Source organism: Camelus ferus, chromosome 8 (assembly GCF_009834535.1).
Source record: "Camelus ferus isolate YT-003-E chromosome 8, BCGSAC_Cfer_1.0, whole genome shotgun sequence".
Taxonomy (NCBI): Eukaryota; Metazoa; Chordata; class Mammalia; order Artiodactyla; family Camelidae; genus Camelus; species Camelus ferus.
Window position 1 is genome coordinate 61,122,533 of NC_045703.1, and position 15,745 is coordinate 61,138,277.

At 39.3% G+C, this 15,745-nt stretch overlaps 1 protein-coding gene across 4 annotated transcripts in view; it reads left to right on the forward strand.

Moving 5' to 3' along the window:
* CCDC170 (coiled-coil domain containing 170) overlaps positions 1-15,745 on the forward strand; it is an 81,713-nt gene that overhangs the window by 14,842 nt on the left and 51,126 nt on the right. For 2 of the 4 annotated variants that reach the window (XM_032485179.1, XM_032485177.1), the window contains exons 2-3: positions 14,153-14,182; positions 15,107-15,235. In XM_032485179.1, coding sequence (XP_032341070.1) covers positions 14,153-14,182; positions 15,107-15,235 — 159 coding nt within the window. Of the gene's footprint in view, positions 1-10,146; positions 10,195-14,152; positions 14,183-15,106; positions 15,236-15,745 lie in introns of all 4 variants that reach the window. The other 2 variants (XM_032485176.1, XM_032485178.1) reach the window with 2 other exon arrangements.

The window sequence follows — 15,745 nt, forward strand, 5'->3', positions numbered from 1 at the left end:
GATTAAAAAAAAAGAGTTTTGTATTAAATGAAAATATAAGCTTCCAAATTGACTAGACCTGACCTGTACAACATTTATGAAGTTGTAGAAGGGATCTTCCAAAATGTGGTTGGAAAGAGGTTTATGAATTTATTAAAGTTAAACTTTGTGAACTTAGTATTAGCTATGGAAATGCAACTCTTTATTACAACAGCCAGACTTGCCTCGCAGACAGCAATATTGAATGAAAGTCAGAAAAGAGTACAATTTAGGGAGAAATGATTACGTGTGTGTGTGTGTATGACAATAACATAGTAACCAACAATAGGGGCTTTGGAGTCAGATAGACTTTGGTTTGAATTCTGGCCATTCCACTTCATTCACTCCTTCATTCATTCTATGATCTTTACTGATACCAAGTCAGTGGGGATACAGTGGTGAACAAAACAGGCATTTTCCTGCCTCTGTGGACCTCAGAGTCTAGTGGGGGGGGGCATAGATATTAAGTAAATAATCATATAAATAAATAATAGTTGATTTGATGATAACATGAAGGATAGGCATTGTGTGACATGAATGAGAGTGTTTAGATTTAGGCTCAGGGAACATTGACTTAAGGACTGAAAACAGGTCACAGTGGCTGGTAGAGTGAGCCAGAGTGAGAGGATGGAGTTGAGGGAGGAGAGGGGAGGAGGGGAGGGTTGGGGAAGAGAGGGAAGAGGAGAAAATGGGAGGGGAAGAGAAGAGCCAGAAACCTCAGAAGTGAGATTTGGATCAAATACCTTATCATCTTTGAACCTAAATTTCCTTTTTTTACAATATGGACAGTAGTAACAGCTTCACATGGCTGCACTCTTGATTAATTGACATTGTATTTGAATCTGTGCTTAATACAGACCTAGCATAATACATATTTACTGCCTGGTGGCTATAAATAGTAATAATGCCATCATGGAGTTTGCATTCTGGTGAGGTAATAATATCCACGTCAGGAATGGAAATAAGCAGAGAGACGCTAATAGCTGTTTAAAGCGCTTCAGAGAAGAATCCCACATTTATGCTAATTTTCGAAATGATTTTTTTACATTACAGTCACAACTAAAGGAAAAGACGAGACTAAACATCTTAATGTTTTCTGATTAACAAGCAAATGTGAGTGACATGTATCAGCGAGGTTACAGAATAAAGATACTGACATTAAAGAGTGTGGATTAATGTAATTTCCCATAACGTACATCTAGCATGTAAAACTTTGAGATTAAGATCAGCTGTTACACAGGGAGTGACAATAAGCTTCTAAAGACAGGATGAGTTAAAGAAACAATTGCAAACTTATTAGCCAAGATATTTTCATAACAAGATACAGAAAAATTACAAATTAGATAGGAAGGGACAAAGATTAAGAGTTGTAATTTTGGTTCCTTCAAGGTAAGTATTTTTTAGGTGTTTTAAACTTTTATCCTTATTTAACAAGATGTAGATGAATAATTCATAGCCTTTCCTCCCCAGCGCACCGTGGTCAACTCTCTCCTCTCCCTCCCAGCTTCTTCTGATGCTCATCTCTCTGTTCTAGGTTGATCTTTAGCCAGGGCTGATTTAAAAAATATAAAGCGTGTTATTTTCTGTTTTTACAAGAGGTGAGTAAAATTCCACCTCTACCTGCTCCAACGGGACCCTTGTTTAGCAATAGGAAAGTATTGAAATTCAATAAATAGGTTCAGCTAGGTATTTTGATCTTTGCTATGCTAATCCTAGTGATGTGAACACAGGGGAAGAAGCCTCTCCATTCTGTTTGTCCATCTACTCATCCATCTGTCCGTCTGTCATCCATCCATCTTCCATCCATTCATCATTTATTCAACAAACAGTGAATGTATATATCCACTCAACAGACATTTACGGAGGTGTCCATCATATGCTAGAACATGTGCTTGGTGCTCGGGATACAAATATAGTTGATTTCTAGGTTCTGCTCTCAAACCCACAGCCTTGTAGCTGCATCACTTACTCACCCGTTAATATTCAGCATGCATTTCATGAGTGCACCAGGCAGTGTAGACACTGGAGATACATTGCTGAGAAACAGACATAGGGCCGGCCCTCATGGGGCTTACATTCTAGTTGCAGACCCAAAATTAGTGTAGAAGGTGAGGGCTCTGCTCCCCAGAGTGGGCTTGTGGTTGCAGGAGGTGTGCAAAATGATTTATGAGAGTTTCAGAAAGAAAATATTTGCATTATGATTTTAATTTCACCTGAATGTACATTTTTGTGTACATTTGGTGTAATATGCCTAATATGTATAGTTGTATATCATTTATACATAGATTAATATTCAATCTTATTCCATAAGTTCATACTGATAGGTTGCATAAGCAAAAACATTCATAGACCTCCTGGTAGAAGTGTGGATTTAGGAGCAGGTAGGTTGTGGGTTTTTTTTTTTTTAACATTTTTTATTGATTTATAATCATTTTACAATGTTGTGTCAAATTCCAGTGTTCAGCACAATTTTTCAGTTATTCATGGACGTATACACACTCATTGTCACATTTTTTTCTCTGTGAGTTATCATAACATTTTGTGTATATTTCCCTGTGCTGTACAGTGTAGTCTATTCTACAATTTTGAAATCCCAGTCTATCCCTTCCCACCCTCCACCCCCCTGGTAACCACAAGTCTGTATTCTCTGTCTGTGAGTCTATTTCTGTCCTTTATTTACGCTTTGTTTTTGTTTGTTTGTTTTTGTTTTTGTTTTTTAGATTCCACATATGAGCGATCTCATATGGTATTTTTCTTTCTCTTTCTGGCTTACTTCACTTAGAATGACAGGTTGAGGTTGTGGGTTTGAAGTAAGGTTCTATCACTTGCTATCAGTTGAGTATGGCTGAGCGAGAAGGAGTAAGAATTGCTGTAAGGATTGAGTGTAATCGTGTTAGTGCAGTGTTTATGTATATCAGATCCTTAAAAAAAGATAACTATTGTCACTGTGTTATTATTGATGTAATAAATATTAAAATGCAGGTATCTTTTGGGGGAGTAATAAGGTTTATTTATTTATTATTTATTATTAATGATTATTTTTTTAATGGAGGTACTGGCGATTGAACCCAGGACCTTGTGCATGCTAAACACATACTCTACTACTGAGCTGCACCCTCTCCCCTACAAATGCAGGCGTCTTTAAAGTGATAGAGAAATATTGAGAAGGGACTGATTAAGTAGTGACCCTTAGTATCATAACTCATAATAAAGTATTGGTGGGAATGTAAATTACTGCTAACTTCTTGTGCAGTATATATCAAAATCCTTGAAATTTTTATTCACTTTGACCCAGTTGATTCCCTTCCAGGAATTTATCCTAAGGACACAATGAGAAATTCTAACAGATTTATAGTAGTGACAGATAGGAAAAAGAACTAAAGTTAAATTACAGCTTTATGATGGAATATTGTACATCTCTTAACTTTTTAAAAGAAGTCTTGGAACACCTTCTTAGCATAGTGGGCAGCATGTCAGTCTCATAAAGAATGCTTGGGGAAATGTTAATATTTAGTGAATAGGATACAAAATTACAGTTATAGTGTGACTCCAATTATGTTTGTTTAAAAGTGCACAATATATGTATAGGAAAACTACGATAAAGAAATGCGTGGAAATTTCTCAGTATTGTTTCCATTTGGTAAGAATGTGGGTGAGATTCATCTTTTTTCACTGATTGAGTGATCAGCGAATTATTAACCAAAACAGATAGAACAAGATGAGGATGAGGGCAGGAGTGGTATTTGGGGTAAAAAATTCTGCCTGGGCATCCGAGGAAGGCTTCACAGGGAAGCCAATTCGAACTCTTGAATTGGGCCCAGGCTTTTGTCAAGTGGAGAAAGAGACTGGGAAGAAGGTGGAAGGACCCAGGCATGGAACTGTTATGAAAGGTACATGGCATATTTAGACAAATATAAATTTTCCCGTGTGACTGAAGGTTAGGCTAGATATTGAGCGCTGGGGTAGAAACACTGGTGATGGGCATTTGGCTGACTGAGAGGTGATTTGCATACTTTCAAGAGATTATCCCTTATCGTGTTTAAGGTGGGCAGCTTTTGGAGGTAGGGAGGGACCTGCTCAGGTGTACATTTCATCACGTCTACTCTGGCAGTGAGAAGGTCAGATCGGGAGAGGAAAGGAAGGGAGGAGAGAGAGGAGGCAGTTGCAGTCAGTCTGCATTTATTTCTGGATGGAGCTTTGGCCGAGCTGTTTTCACTCCTAATGTTGACATGCCTTAACATGATTACATCAGCTTAGACTATATGACATTTGAGAGCTTGGTAAGTTGGAGTTAGATCTCTGAGGCCTCAACACTCACCTAACAGGACATATTTCACTGGTCTCAGAGGCAAGCTGGATACAGATGATGAGGAATGCAGTCTTAATACAAGAGGTCTCAGGAATGTGTTTCTGATATTAACTAAATTAATGCTGTCAAATGACATTTAGAGGATTGGCTGAAGAAGTTACGTTCATTCATTCTATGCTCTACTTCAAATTATCCCTGAAAAGTCAGAAACCGAAGAGAGGCGCCTATTTAGAATCCATTGTATGAACTCTGCTGTAGAAGTACTTTTACTGAGCAAAGGCTTGGCGTTATGCCGTTGGATTGTTCTGTGAGTTTTAAAATTTGTCGTGATTTCCTGTAGTGAACAGGTGTGCTGTTACTGAGCAACTCGTTAGCTTTACCTTGTGGTCCCAGTAGATAGTGTGACTCACGTTGATCTGTGTGAAAGCCAAGTCAAACTGGTCCGCGCCTAACAAGTGCGCGGCATCAGCGGCTCGTACAGGACGCGCGCTTCCTCTTATTCGTTCCCTGTTTCCATCTTTGCTGCCATTTGTTTACTTCCTTTTTGGTTTTTCCTGTTTTGACGTTGGATGAGAAATAAACTTGAAACTTTGCATAGAAGTTAAAGTCATCCTGTAAGATCTAGACCTTTGGTAAACTGTAACGATTACAGGAAACATCAGTGGGGTAGAAACGAGCTTTTAAGATCCTGCCGTGGTATAGAAGAAGCTATTCGGTGACTGGGAAGTATGTTCCAGAACATGCACAGAGTCAAAGGCAAGACAGTTTTCCTCCTGTCAGAGCTTATGGTTATGTGACCCATCCATGATTTCCAGTTTGCTAATGCTCTGGGGATGGACAGGCTGCAGTGGGTCTTAGGGGGAGAATCTGTATGTTTCCTAAACATCATTGCTGGGGCCGGGGCCGGTGGGGGAGCGGGGCGCAGTAGTAGTCAGCCAGCTCCAGATGGTACTTGGTATAGCAGATGAGAGCAGGTTGAGACTGTGGAATGAAACAGATGGGAGGGCTAGGATTAATTAATCAAGGGAGCATCCACCCACCCATCCATTCACTTATTCTGCAGATAATTATTGAGCGTTTACATTGTGAGGTTCTGAGTAGATGCTAAGTAGGACTCAGTGGACATCATAGTCTTTTGAGGGAGGGAGACAGTAAACACGTAATTACACATGTCATGCATTCCTTACCCTTGTGTAAGTGCTGTGGAGGAGAGGCACAGGTTTCTATGAGAGGATAGTGGAGAGATAGAGGTGTGGTCAGGTGGGAATTTTGATTGGTCATATCCTTCAGAAAATTAGGCAGAGGGAAAAATGGATTGGGAAGACCTTTTTATTTTGTTCATTAAAGCAGAGTTGATTTACAATGTTGTGTTAGTTTCTGGTGTAAAGCTTAGAGGTTCAGTTATATGTATATATATTCTTTTTCATCGTAGGTTATTGCAAGATGTTGAATGTAGTCCCCTGTGCTATACAGTAGGAACTTGCTGTTTATCTGTTTTGTATATAGTAGTTTGTATCTGCTGATCCCAAACTCCTAAATTACCCCTCCCCTCCCCCCGTTTCCCCTTTGGTAACCATAAGTTTGTTTTGTATGCCTGTGAGTTTCTTTCTGTTTTGTAAATAAGTTCATTTGTGTCATTCTTTTTTTTTTTTTAGATTCTACATATAACTGATATCACATATTTGTCTTTCTCTGTCTGACTTATTTCACTTAGTATGACGATCTTCAGGTCCATCCATGTTGCTGCAAATTACATTCTTTCATTCTTTTTTATGGCTGAGTAGTATTCCATTGTGTATACACCACAAACTTCTTTATCCAGTTATCTGTCGATGGACATTTAGGTTGCTTCCATGTCTTGGCTATTGTAAATAGTGCTGCTATGAACATTGGGGTGTATGTATCTTTTTCAAATTAGAGATCCCTTTGGATATGTGCCCAGGAGTGAGATTGGTGGATCATATAGGAAGTCTATTTTTAGTTTTCTAAGGAATCTCCATACTGTTTTCCATAATGGCTGCACCAATTTACATTCCCACCAACAGTATAGGAGGGTTCCCTTTTCTCCTGCCCTCTCCAGCATTGATCGTTTGTGGACTTTTTAAGTCTGGCCATTCTGACTGGTGTGAGGTGATACCTCATTGTAGTTTTGATTTGCATTTCCCTGATAATTAGTGATGTTGAGCATCTTTTCATGAGTCTGTTGGCCATCTGTATGTCTTCTTTGGAGAAATATCTATTTAGATCTTTGGAAGTGAATATGAGATGAGTGAGAGGATTACTATTTAAGATGAATACACTGTCTGTTAGCTGATTTTCTTGTTGACCTCTGACCCCTCTTTTGATCTTCCCCAGCTGCTTCCTCCTGAGCTCTTAATTAGGAATGATGTAATGCAGGTCTTGGGGAGAAAAGAGGGTGAGATTATGGGTTCTATCTTTAGAAAGGAAGGGCTTCCCAAACAGGAGTCTGCCCACTTCAGTCTGTCCTCTAGAGTGTGCTGAGGACATCCTACCTCTTAATGAGTAATGAGAGTTGCTAAGCACTGCAGTTTAGAATTTGAAATCCACCTTTAACCTAATTTATTCTGGACACAAGGGAGAGAAAAATTAATTCTAAAAACTTAATTGGGGATTTTGCTTTGTTGCCTTGCCAGGATTCTTATTGGAAGGTTAAAAATTATTTGATTTCTTTCCAAAATGAAACCTGGAGAGATTACATATTGCTAACATTTCCCACCGTCTTCTCATTTTTTACAAAATGGTCCTCTGGGGAGGCTTTGCCAGGAGTGTGTAAGCTGGACGTCATGGGTTCCTTCTAACAGAAGACAGGCTACTAGAAATGATAAAGGAGCATCATTTTTATTGAGTTTTCTTTGGGCAGAGCTAAGGGTCACCTTGGAGGAGAAAGAAGGGATTTAGTGCAACATAGGTGGTATTTAGGTTCTTTTCTCTGTCTGGCTTGTCTTTTGTTATTTGGAGATCTTTTTACAGTTAACAAAAAGCTTAAAAATCATTGAACTCTTGTTTTAATCCTCGAAGATATTCTTTTGGCTGTTCTGTTGTGTTGTTCCATTCAGTTTTGCGGTGAACTTCCTTTCCCAAATGTAGTCAAAACCTTGCTGTTGCACAACAAAAGCATTCCAAGTATTGCTGGAAGCTCAGTGATTCTTTCTACTTCTGCTGCCTTGCACACACTGAGGTTCAAGTTCAGGGTCTCAGCCAGAAAGGAATTCACTTAGTATTCATTTTCTTAAGTCTGAAGATTAGGATGTTGAAAATTCTAGAACATTGGACTCCTGAAACATGTTTTCAGTTGTCTTTTATTAATTAATTAAGAAATTGATTTTATTGTTACAACTAGAGTCACTTTTCCTTTAAAAATTAGAACGTTGCAAATGACGCTATAGTTCCCTTTGTCAATCACCCCTAGTCCTGCTCCCCTTCCCCCATTTCCAGAGGTAATTATTAAATAAGTTTAGCAAGTATCCTCCAGACAGCTAAAAAATATTTTGTATTCATACTTATACCTAAAGAAAATATGTCACCTTGTTTAACATGTATTTTTAAAACGTAAATGGTATCATCCTACTAGTGTTGTTCTCTAACTTACTTTATTTGAAAAACAGTATATTTTTGAGGTCTATCCGTGCTGCTCTAAATAGATTAGGTTCAGTTAACTCTTTTCTGGGCTCCCATATTACGGGTGTATTATTGTTGACCAGTTCCTGTATTGATGGACACTATGAACCATGAACATTCACATAGACTTTTAGGAGTAGAATTGTGGGTCATGGGTTAGGTGTCCAATTGCCTCCCGCAGTGTCAGGGACATTTTATATGCCCATTCATTAAACATACTTTGTTTTTTAATTTTTTATTTGTGTATATATATATTTATTGAAGTATAGTCAGTTTACAATGTTGTGTCAATTTCTGGTGTACCGAATAATGCTTCAGTCATACATGAACATGCATATATTTGTTTTCATATTCTTTTTCACCGTAAGTTACTACAAGATATTGAATATAGTTCCCTGTGGTATACAGGATGAACTTATTGTTTATCTATTTTATATATAGTAGTTAGTATCTGCAAATCTTGAACTCCAGCTTATCCCTTCCCAGTCCCTTCCCCCGCTGATAACCATAAGTTTGTTTTCCATGCCTGTGAGTCTGTTTCTGTTTTGTAAATAAGTTCGTTTGTCTTTTTTTTCAGATTCCACATATAAGTGATATCATATGATATTTTTCTTTCTCTTTCTGGCTTACTTCACTTAGAATGACATTCTCGAGGTCCGTCCATGTTGCTGCAAATGGCATTATTTTATTCTTTTTTTTTTATGGCTGAGTGGTATTCCATTATATAAATATACCATAACTTGTTTATCCAGTCATCTGTTGATGTACATTCAGGTGGTTTCCATGTCTTAGCTATTGTAAATAGTGATGCTATGAACACTGGGGTGCATGTATCATTCTGAATTAGAGTTCCCTCCAGATATATGCCCAAGAGTGGGATTGCTGGATCGTATTGTAAGTCTATTTTTAGTCTTTTGAGGAATCTCCCATTAAACATACTTTAATCTTAACTTTTAAATTATATAGCACAGAAAAGCCATCATTGCTTCCAGATCTACTACCAGTTGTTTGCTATTTGGCAAAAGAATTTCCTTTTTAGAGCTTAATTGCTTCATTTTCAGGTAAGGGGTTAAGAACAGTCCCTACTCGCAGGGCTGTTGTGAAGACTGAATGGGAATAGTTCCTGATTCAGTGACTGTTAGTTTTGATCATATATGTGTGTGTGTGTGTGTGTGTGTGTGTGTATAGAAGATACATATCTAATAAATATTAGCGTTACATCAGGATTAGTACTTAAAGCAAACCCTCAAAAGGTTTGGCATCTAAGTTTTTTCTAAAAAACTTAGATGCCAAACTAACTTTCATCCATGAAGGTGAAGGACTGCAGTCCTTTTATTTCTTTAATAAATTTTTTAATCTGTGATGGAGGTACTGGGAATTGAACCCAGGACCTTGTGCATGCTAAGCATGTGCTCTACCATTGAGCTATACCTCCCCCCGACCCAGTTTCTTTTAGCAGAACCATAGTATGAAGAACATTTTGGGATGCTGTATTCTTCTCAATAGGGATATTGTCTTAGAAGGGTTTTTAAGTGACACCCAAGGGAAAAAGGAGTGAGAACAATGTAAAAGTAATAGACAGTTTTTTTTACAAAACTTGATTTAATGCAGAAATGTCTTCTTTCAAAATTCTTCCCACAACCGCTAAGATGTAGACACTCAGATTTATTTCCTGAATTCCACGCCCATCACACTGTCCCCCGAGGGCGCTAGTGAGCCCCGGAAACCAAATGCAGATATAAGAAAGAAAAGCAGGAGGGCCAAGAAAGTGCTTCAAAATCCGGAGGAGAACTGATGAGTGGTCTAAATTGAGTGGAGCATTGGTCGGAGAAATACAATTTGCAAGACTTAACTTACTATGCAGTGTAAATTAGGGAAGCAACTGGACTTGGTGGGAAGAAGTTGGAGAGTAGGGGAGAGATTCTTAGGAGAGATCGTTCACTGGGGCAGCACTGGAGGCTTGAAGAGAGGGAGAGAGAGAGGGAAGGGGAGAGGGACTAAAGGAAACATTCCATCTGGGGCCTCGGTGACACAGTTGTGCGCTGCAGTGTGGAATAATGCTGGAACAAAGAAAGGGGACTGGTTATGGGGCAGAGAGATAGGAGTGGATTTATGCGCTTTTGTCAGAGGTAGGCAGTGATTTTCTTCTCTCTCTCTTTTTTTGTCCATGGGAAATTAAGACAACGAAGTACCATAGAAGCAAGACTGGCCCAAGACATTGTCCCCAGGTCAGGTAATTGGGCACATTGTGTACTAAATTATGACTAAGCTTATCTCTTCTTTATGCCTTTGAGCTTTGAAACCATCCTTTATTCTGAAAAGCCTATGAGCCACCCTATGAGGCAATTTCAATCATTATCATAATATCAGTAGCAGAATCAAATCATACGTAGTTGGCTTTCTAAAATTAATGTAAAATTGCTTCATAGGTTGGCTGAGAGAGACCTAATAACTTAAAAGTGTCCGCATGTGGGGACAAATGGATGAGTTTTTAATCTTGCCATTTTGAATAGGAGAAAATTAGTTTTTTTTAAGTGAAGATTGTTTAATATTTATAGAAAAAGTTAAAGATTTTTCCAAAAATTTTGCTAACTTCAGGGGGGCTTAATTAAAAGAGCAAAATCCTGAAGTGTCTTCTCTTAAACATACTCAAATCCCTATGCTACTAGGGCCATTTCTTTGTCCTTGTGTTTTCCATAAAGATACCGCACGGCAAGATTTTTGATTTTTGTCTGTTCTCATCCTTATTCCTTTTTTTGCATTTAAGTAGTTGGGGGAGATATTTACTCTGATTATGAAATTAACGTATCATCCCTGTAAAGGACTTGGAAAATATAAAAACATATAGCAAAGAAGAAAATGAAATGTGGTCCCATAACTAAAAGGTAACCACAGTTGACATTCCTTTCCAGTAGTTTTCTTTAAATTATATTTAATTATACAAATAATGCATAAATATATCATTCTTGATAAAAACAAAACCATTTCCCTCCCCAGCTCCAGAACTGTTGTCAGCCCCAGAGGTGAGGACTGTTAATGAAGGTGATGTGTGTTCTTTCAGACCGTTTTCTCTTTTTCTTCACAAAATATATTTATAGGAAAGACATAGTATTTTCCCTCCATGTTTTTGTTGTTGTTGTTGTTGTTGTTGTTGTTGTTTTTTGAAGGGAAGGTATTAAGCTTATTTATTTATTTATTTATTTATTTATTTATTTATTTATATTTAGAGGCGGTACTGAGGATGGAACCCAAGAACTCATGCATGCTAAGCATGTGCTCTGCTACTGAGCTACACCCTCCCTACCATGTGCTTTTATGAAAAACGGTATCAGACTATGGATCTATGCTTTCTTGCTTTTGTTCAGTGGTATATCTTGGAGATACTCTTATGCCGAAACATTCAGCACAATTTCCTGCTACTTGTTGCATGGTATTCACAATATGGGGGTGCCTTTTTGAATAATTGCCTTGTTGATGGGAATTTATATTGTTTCATCCCTCTCTTTTCTGCTATTACCAATAATGGTATAATGACTATCTTTAGACATATCGTCATGCACGTGTGTGAGTATTTTCCAGGAAGAGATAGATAGCGCTGCTGGGTCAGATGGATTTACATTTAAATTTTTAACAGAGATAACCTAATTGGAAGGGCATTCAAGGGCTTAACCATTGTGTACTCTTGCAAGCTACGTATGAAAAAACTTCCTAACACTTGATAAGAGCAACCTTTTATTTTTTCCAAGCTGATGTGCCAAAAATGGTGTGTCTTTGTTTGAATTCTTACTTCCCTGATTATTAGGGAGGTCGAGCAACTTTTGGTGTGCTTTTGACCGATTTTATTTTTGGTTTATAAAATGTAGTATAGTTCTAATTTTTCTTCCTTTTTTTCATGTGTTCTTCTAACAGCTTTCATGTTTTTCCTTTTGCTTGTAATCCTCTCATGCTATTGTGTCTCATTTCTTCTCATTTCAAGCTACCTCAGCGTGTCTTGAAGGAGTGGGATTTCCATGGTATCTTCCAGAGCACCTTGCAGCACAGAGGTGTCTCTGGGGCTCAGTTGGGGTCCTCCAGAGAAAAAGGACCAATAGGATAAATAAATAAATATATTAAAAAATATATAGAGAGAAATTGATTTATGATAAGAAATTGGCTTGAGTGACAGTGGAGGCTGAGATCTGCAGTCAGCAAGCTGGAGTCCCAGGAGAGCTAATGGTGTAAGTTCCCAGTCAGAGTCTGAATACAAAGGCAGGGGGAGATTGATGTCCCAGCTCAAAGACAGGCAGAGAGAACAAATTCTCCCTTACTCAGCCTTTTTGTTCTATACAGGCCTTCAGTGGATTGGATGACACCCATCCACATTGGGGAGGGCATCTGCGGATTCAAATGTTAATCTCATCCAGAAAATCCTCACAGATGCACCCAGAATCATGTTCAAACCAAATACCTGGACACCCTGTGACCCAGTCAAGTTGACAGATAAAATTAACCATCATAGCTACATAGAAGACATAGGAGAATTCCTGAGCAAATGGTAAAATAGGATTTTATTTGGAAAACTCGTCATTTAAAAGATGTTAATTCTCTTTAAGTTTATTTATAAATTTAACATGCTCTCAATGAAAATACCAACAAGATTTTTTTTTTGGAATTTGATCAGCTGATTCTAAATTTCATATGGTACAATGAATGAATAAGAATACCCAAGGAGAAATAGTCTGAAAAAGAAGCCCTATTCGGTACGACAGTGTATCAGTGAGCTCGGGACTGCCTTTGCAGCCCTGCTGCCTCTGTTCTCTGCCTGCTCTGATCCCCCATCCTCACTGCCTCCTCTCAGATCCTGGATCACACAGGGCATCCTCCTGCCGCAGGACCCTTGCTTGGACTTTTGGATATTTGAAAGATGTGGGCTGCTCCTCTTTCAATACCTCTTGCTTATTTAATTTCTATTTAATCATCACTTCTTTAGGGAAATCTTTCCTTCCTGTTACCCTAATTTTAAGTCAGTTTCATTTGTTGTCCGCTTCTTTCTTACTTTGCACTTATTTCAGTCTGTCATGACGCAGTCATCAGTGCAGTTCTTTGATAAATAGTCTTTAATCTTCTTTCTTCTTTCTTTCTTTTTAATGGAGGTCCTGGGGCTTGACCTCAGGACCTCATGCGTGCTAAGCGTGTGCACTACATCTGAGCTATACCCTCCTCCCCAAATGTCCTTTTTCTTACTAGACTGTAAGCTCAGTGCCTGAGCCAGGATAGGCTTTCAGTAAACACTTGCTGATGAATAATCTTGAGTTGGCTGGACTTTGAGGGGTGATTTAGACCCTCGCAAGTGTCTTCTAAACTCAGTAATCAAGAGTCTTCCTCACATAGGCCCTGCTTCAGGGTCAGAGCTAATATTATCTTAATGTGTCGTTTCTTTTGTCCATCACCATTTGAAGATCCTAATGCCTGTGGTAGTGTTCTGCTTTATGTTTTAACCTCCTCAAAGGAAGGCCCATTTCTGAACTGCCTCAGAGGCTCTTAATATTATGTCCAATGGACACTATATGTTTTCATAAGGAGATATAAAAGTATGGTGTGACCATGTCCCTTCCAAAAAAAAAATCATGTTAGTCATTGAAAGAAATAATCACATCCATTGGAGAAACTTATTTCCCTAAGGAATTTTATAAAACGGTGGGCCATACGTATTATAGTTCAAACCTCTTGTAAGTGACCTAGGTCCTCACATGGCCTTACGCTGGAAAATACTGCTGTGGTGGTTAGGGTGGAGAAGTTCCTTCTGAATACTGAGAGAGGCTGAACAGGATGTGGTTCTCTTATTAGATGCAGTGAAACGGTTTATGCTTTCTCCCCAGCAGTACATCCCTGCCCTCTTCTTGGATATGTTGTTATTGGCAGACACTGGCTGTTACTAAGAGCACTGAAGGTTTTGTTTGGCATTCTGTGGATTGAGACACACTAGTCATGACAACGCTCATTGTAACGTCCCGCGCTTTAAGATGACTTTTGCATCCATGAGTATTTCCAAACGGTAGTCTCTGGCGGTTCGGTAACCGGGCAGTCATAAACAGGTTTTACTGGTGTGTCCCCCGAGGCCACTAGATATCTCAGGGAAACGCTCATTTAAGTGACCTCTTTCATATTCCTTCAGAAATGAATGACTTTCTCGTATGTTCTTCACAGAGACCACTGGCCCTGGAAACTCCAATAGAGGTGGGTATCTGTCCAAACTCAGGAATAATTCTTGAAGGAAGCAGGTGTTACGGCAAGAGCAGGACAGAAACAGAACCAGAAATTGCAGACTGCAACCCACAGCCCAAACCCATGAGTCTGCGCTAAGGTTGTGTTTATTTGGATCACAGGGTGTTTTTTTAAAACATTTAAATTGGTTGCCTAGCTGCAAAAACTAGGAATTTTTACTTCGAAAAGTCTGGATATATGACCTGTCTTGAAAAATCGGAGTAATGAGGCCATGCTCTGATTCGTATTTCTGCACTGGTAGCCATCAGTGGCGCTGAGAGCTGTTCCCTTGTGGATGGAGCAAGGGCTCTTCAGGTACCACCACTGTCTCTGGTCTCAAGCATCCATCTAAGTCACTATCAAGACCCCATGATAGGCTATGAGACTGAGAGTACATGGCATAGTGAATAATTATGAGGGAGACAGCCCTTCACATTTAAATCACATGATCTCTCTGATAAACACATGATACCCTTTACTCTACGGACCAGAGATGAGTTGATAATCTTTGTAGTCTGGAAACAGAATGATGAACTGCCTCCTGGTTAACCTTCTTCTGCTGGTTCTTTGTTGACTCTATCTGTTCTGGTCAGAGGTCACATAGCACTGGAGTTGGGCAGAAGGAAACTGTCCAAGATAGCAAAGGCCAACTAGTAAATGCCAAACCCTACCACCATCCTGGGGGAAGCTGTCATTCATTCCCTGGCTGCCCCCTGTCTCCCTTAGAATTTTGAGAATGAGAATGAAATGATCTGAACCAAATCCTTCTCTGGGCAGCATTTAAGACATATCTGGACTGGAAAGAATGCTTCTGTTCTTAATCTTGCTTTGCACAGCTGCATGGAAAAGATTGTTTAACTCTCCTCTTTCTGTTTTGTCTTTCGGGAACCCTGTCAGGAAACTTATGATCATCTCTTGGAAGTCCCGGCCACTCGGGAGCAATTAAACCACTATCGGAATGTGGCCGAGACTGCACGAAGTGAGCTTGCAGCAACGTTGGTCAAATTCGAAGCTGCTCAGTCTCAGGTAAGAGTGTGCATCTTCATACTCACAAATGGGCCTTGTTAGCGTCTTACAGTGTGAAGCAGGGGAAAGACGGGAGTAGAAATAGGACCAAGGGACACAGACTCAAACTTTTTGGCAAAGTTTATGCTTCTTCTCTTAGTGTGCACCTACCCCCTAGTTATGGAGAATTGCTGGAAGGCTGTGCATTTGCCATGCTGCTGAGCAAGGTGACATGGGTGGGTTCTGGATCTCAGAGGAGCTCCACATCTTCAAGAGCCCTGAGGACACCTGGGGACTTTGGGTTTGGGTTGCGTGGGCTTTGGAGGACTTTTAGCATCTCTGGGAGTATCTTTAACGTGGATTGCTTGCAGTCTGCAGCTCTGGGGATGGAATTCTGACTCCCTTTCTTGTGGTGGTTCTGTTTGGGAACATTCTAGGAAGACAACTAAGATCCATCTACCCTCTGAGTTGGATCAGGTCTACTGTGGAGTTTCTGGGAGGTTCTCTCTGAGACTCATTGTGATCATAACC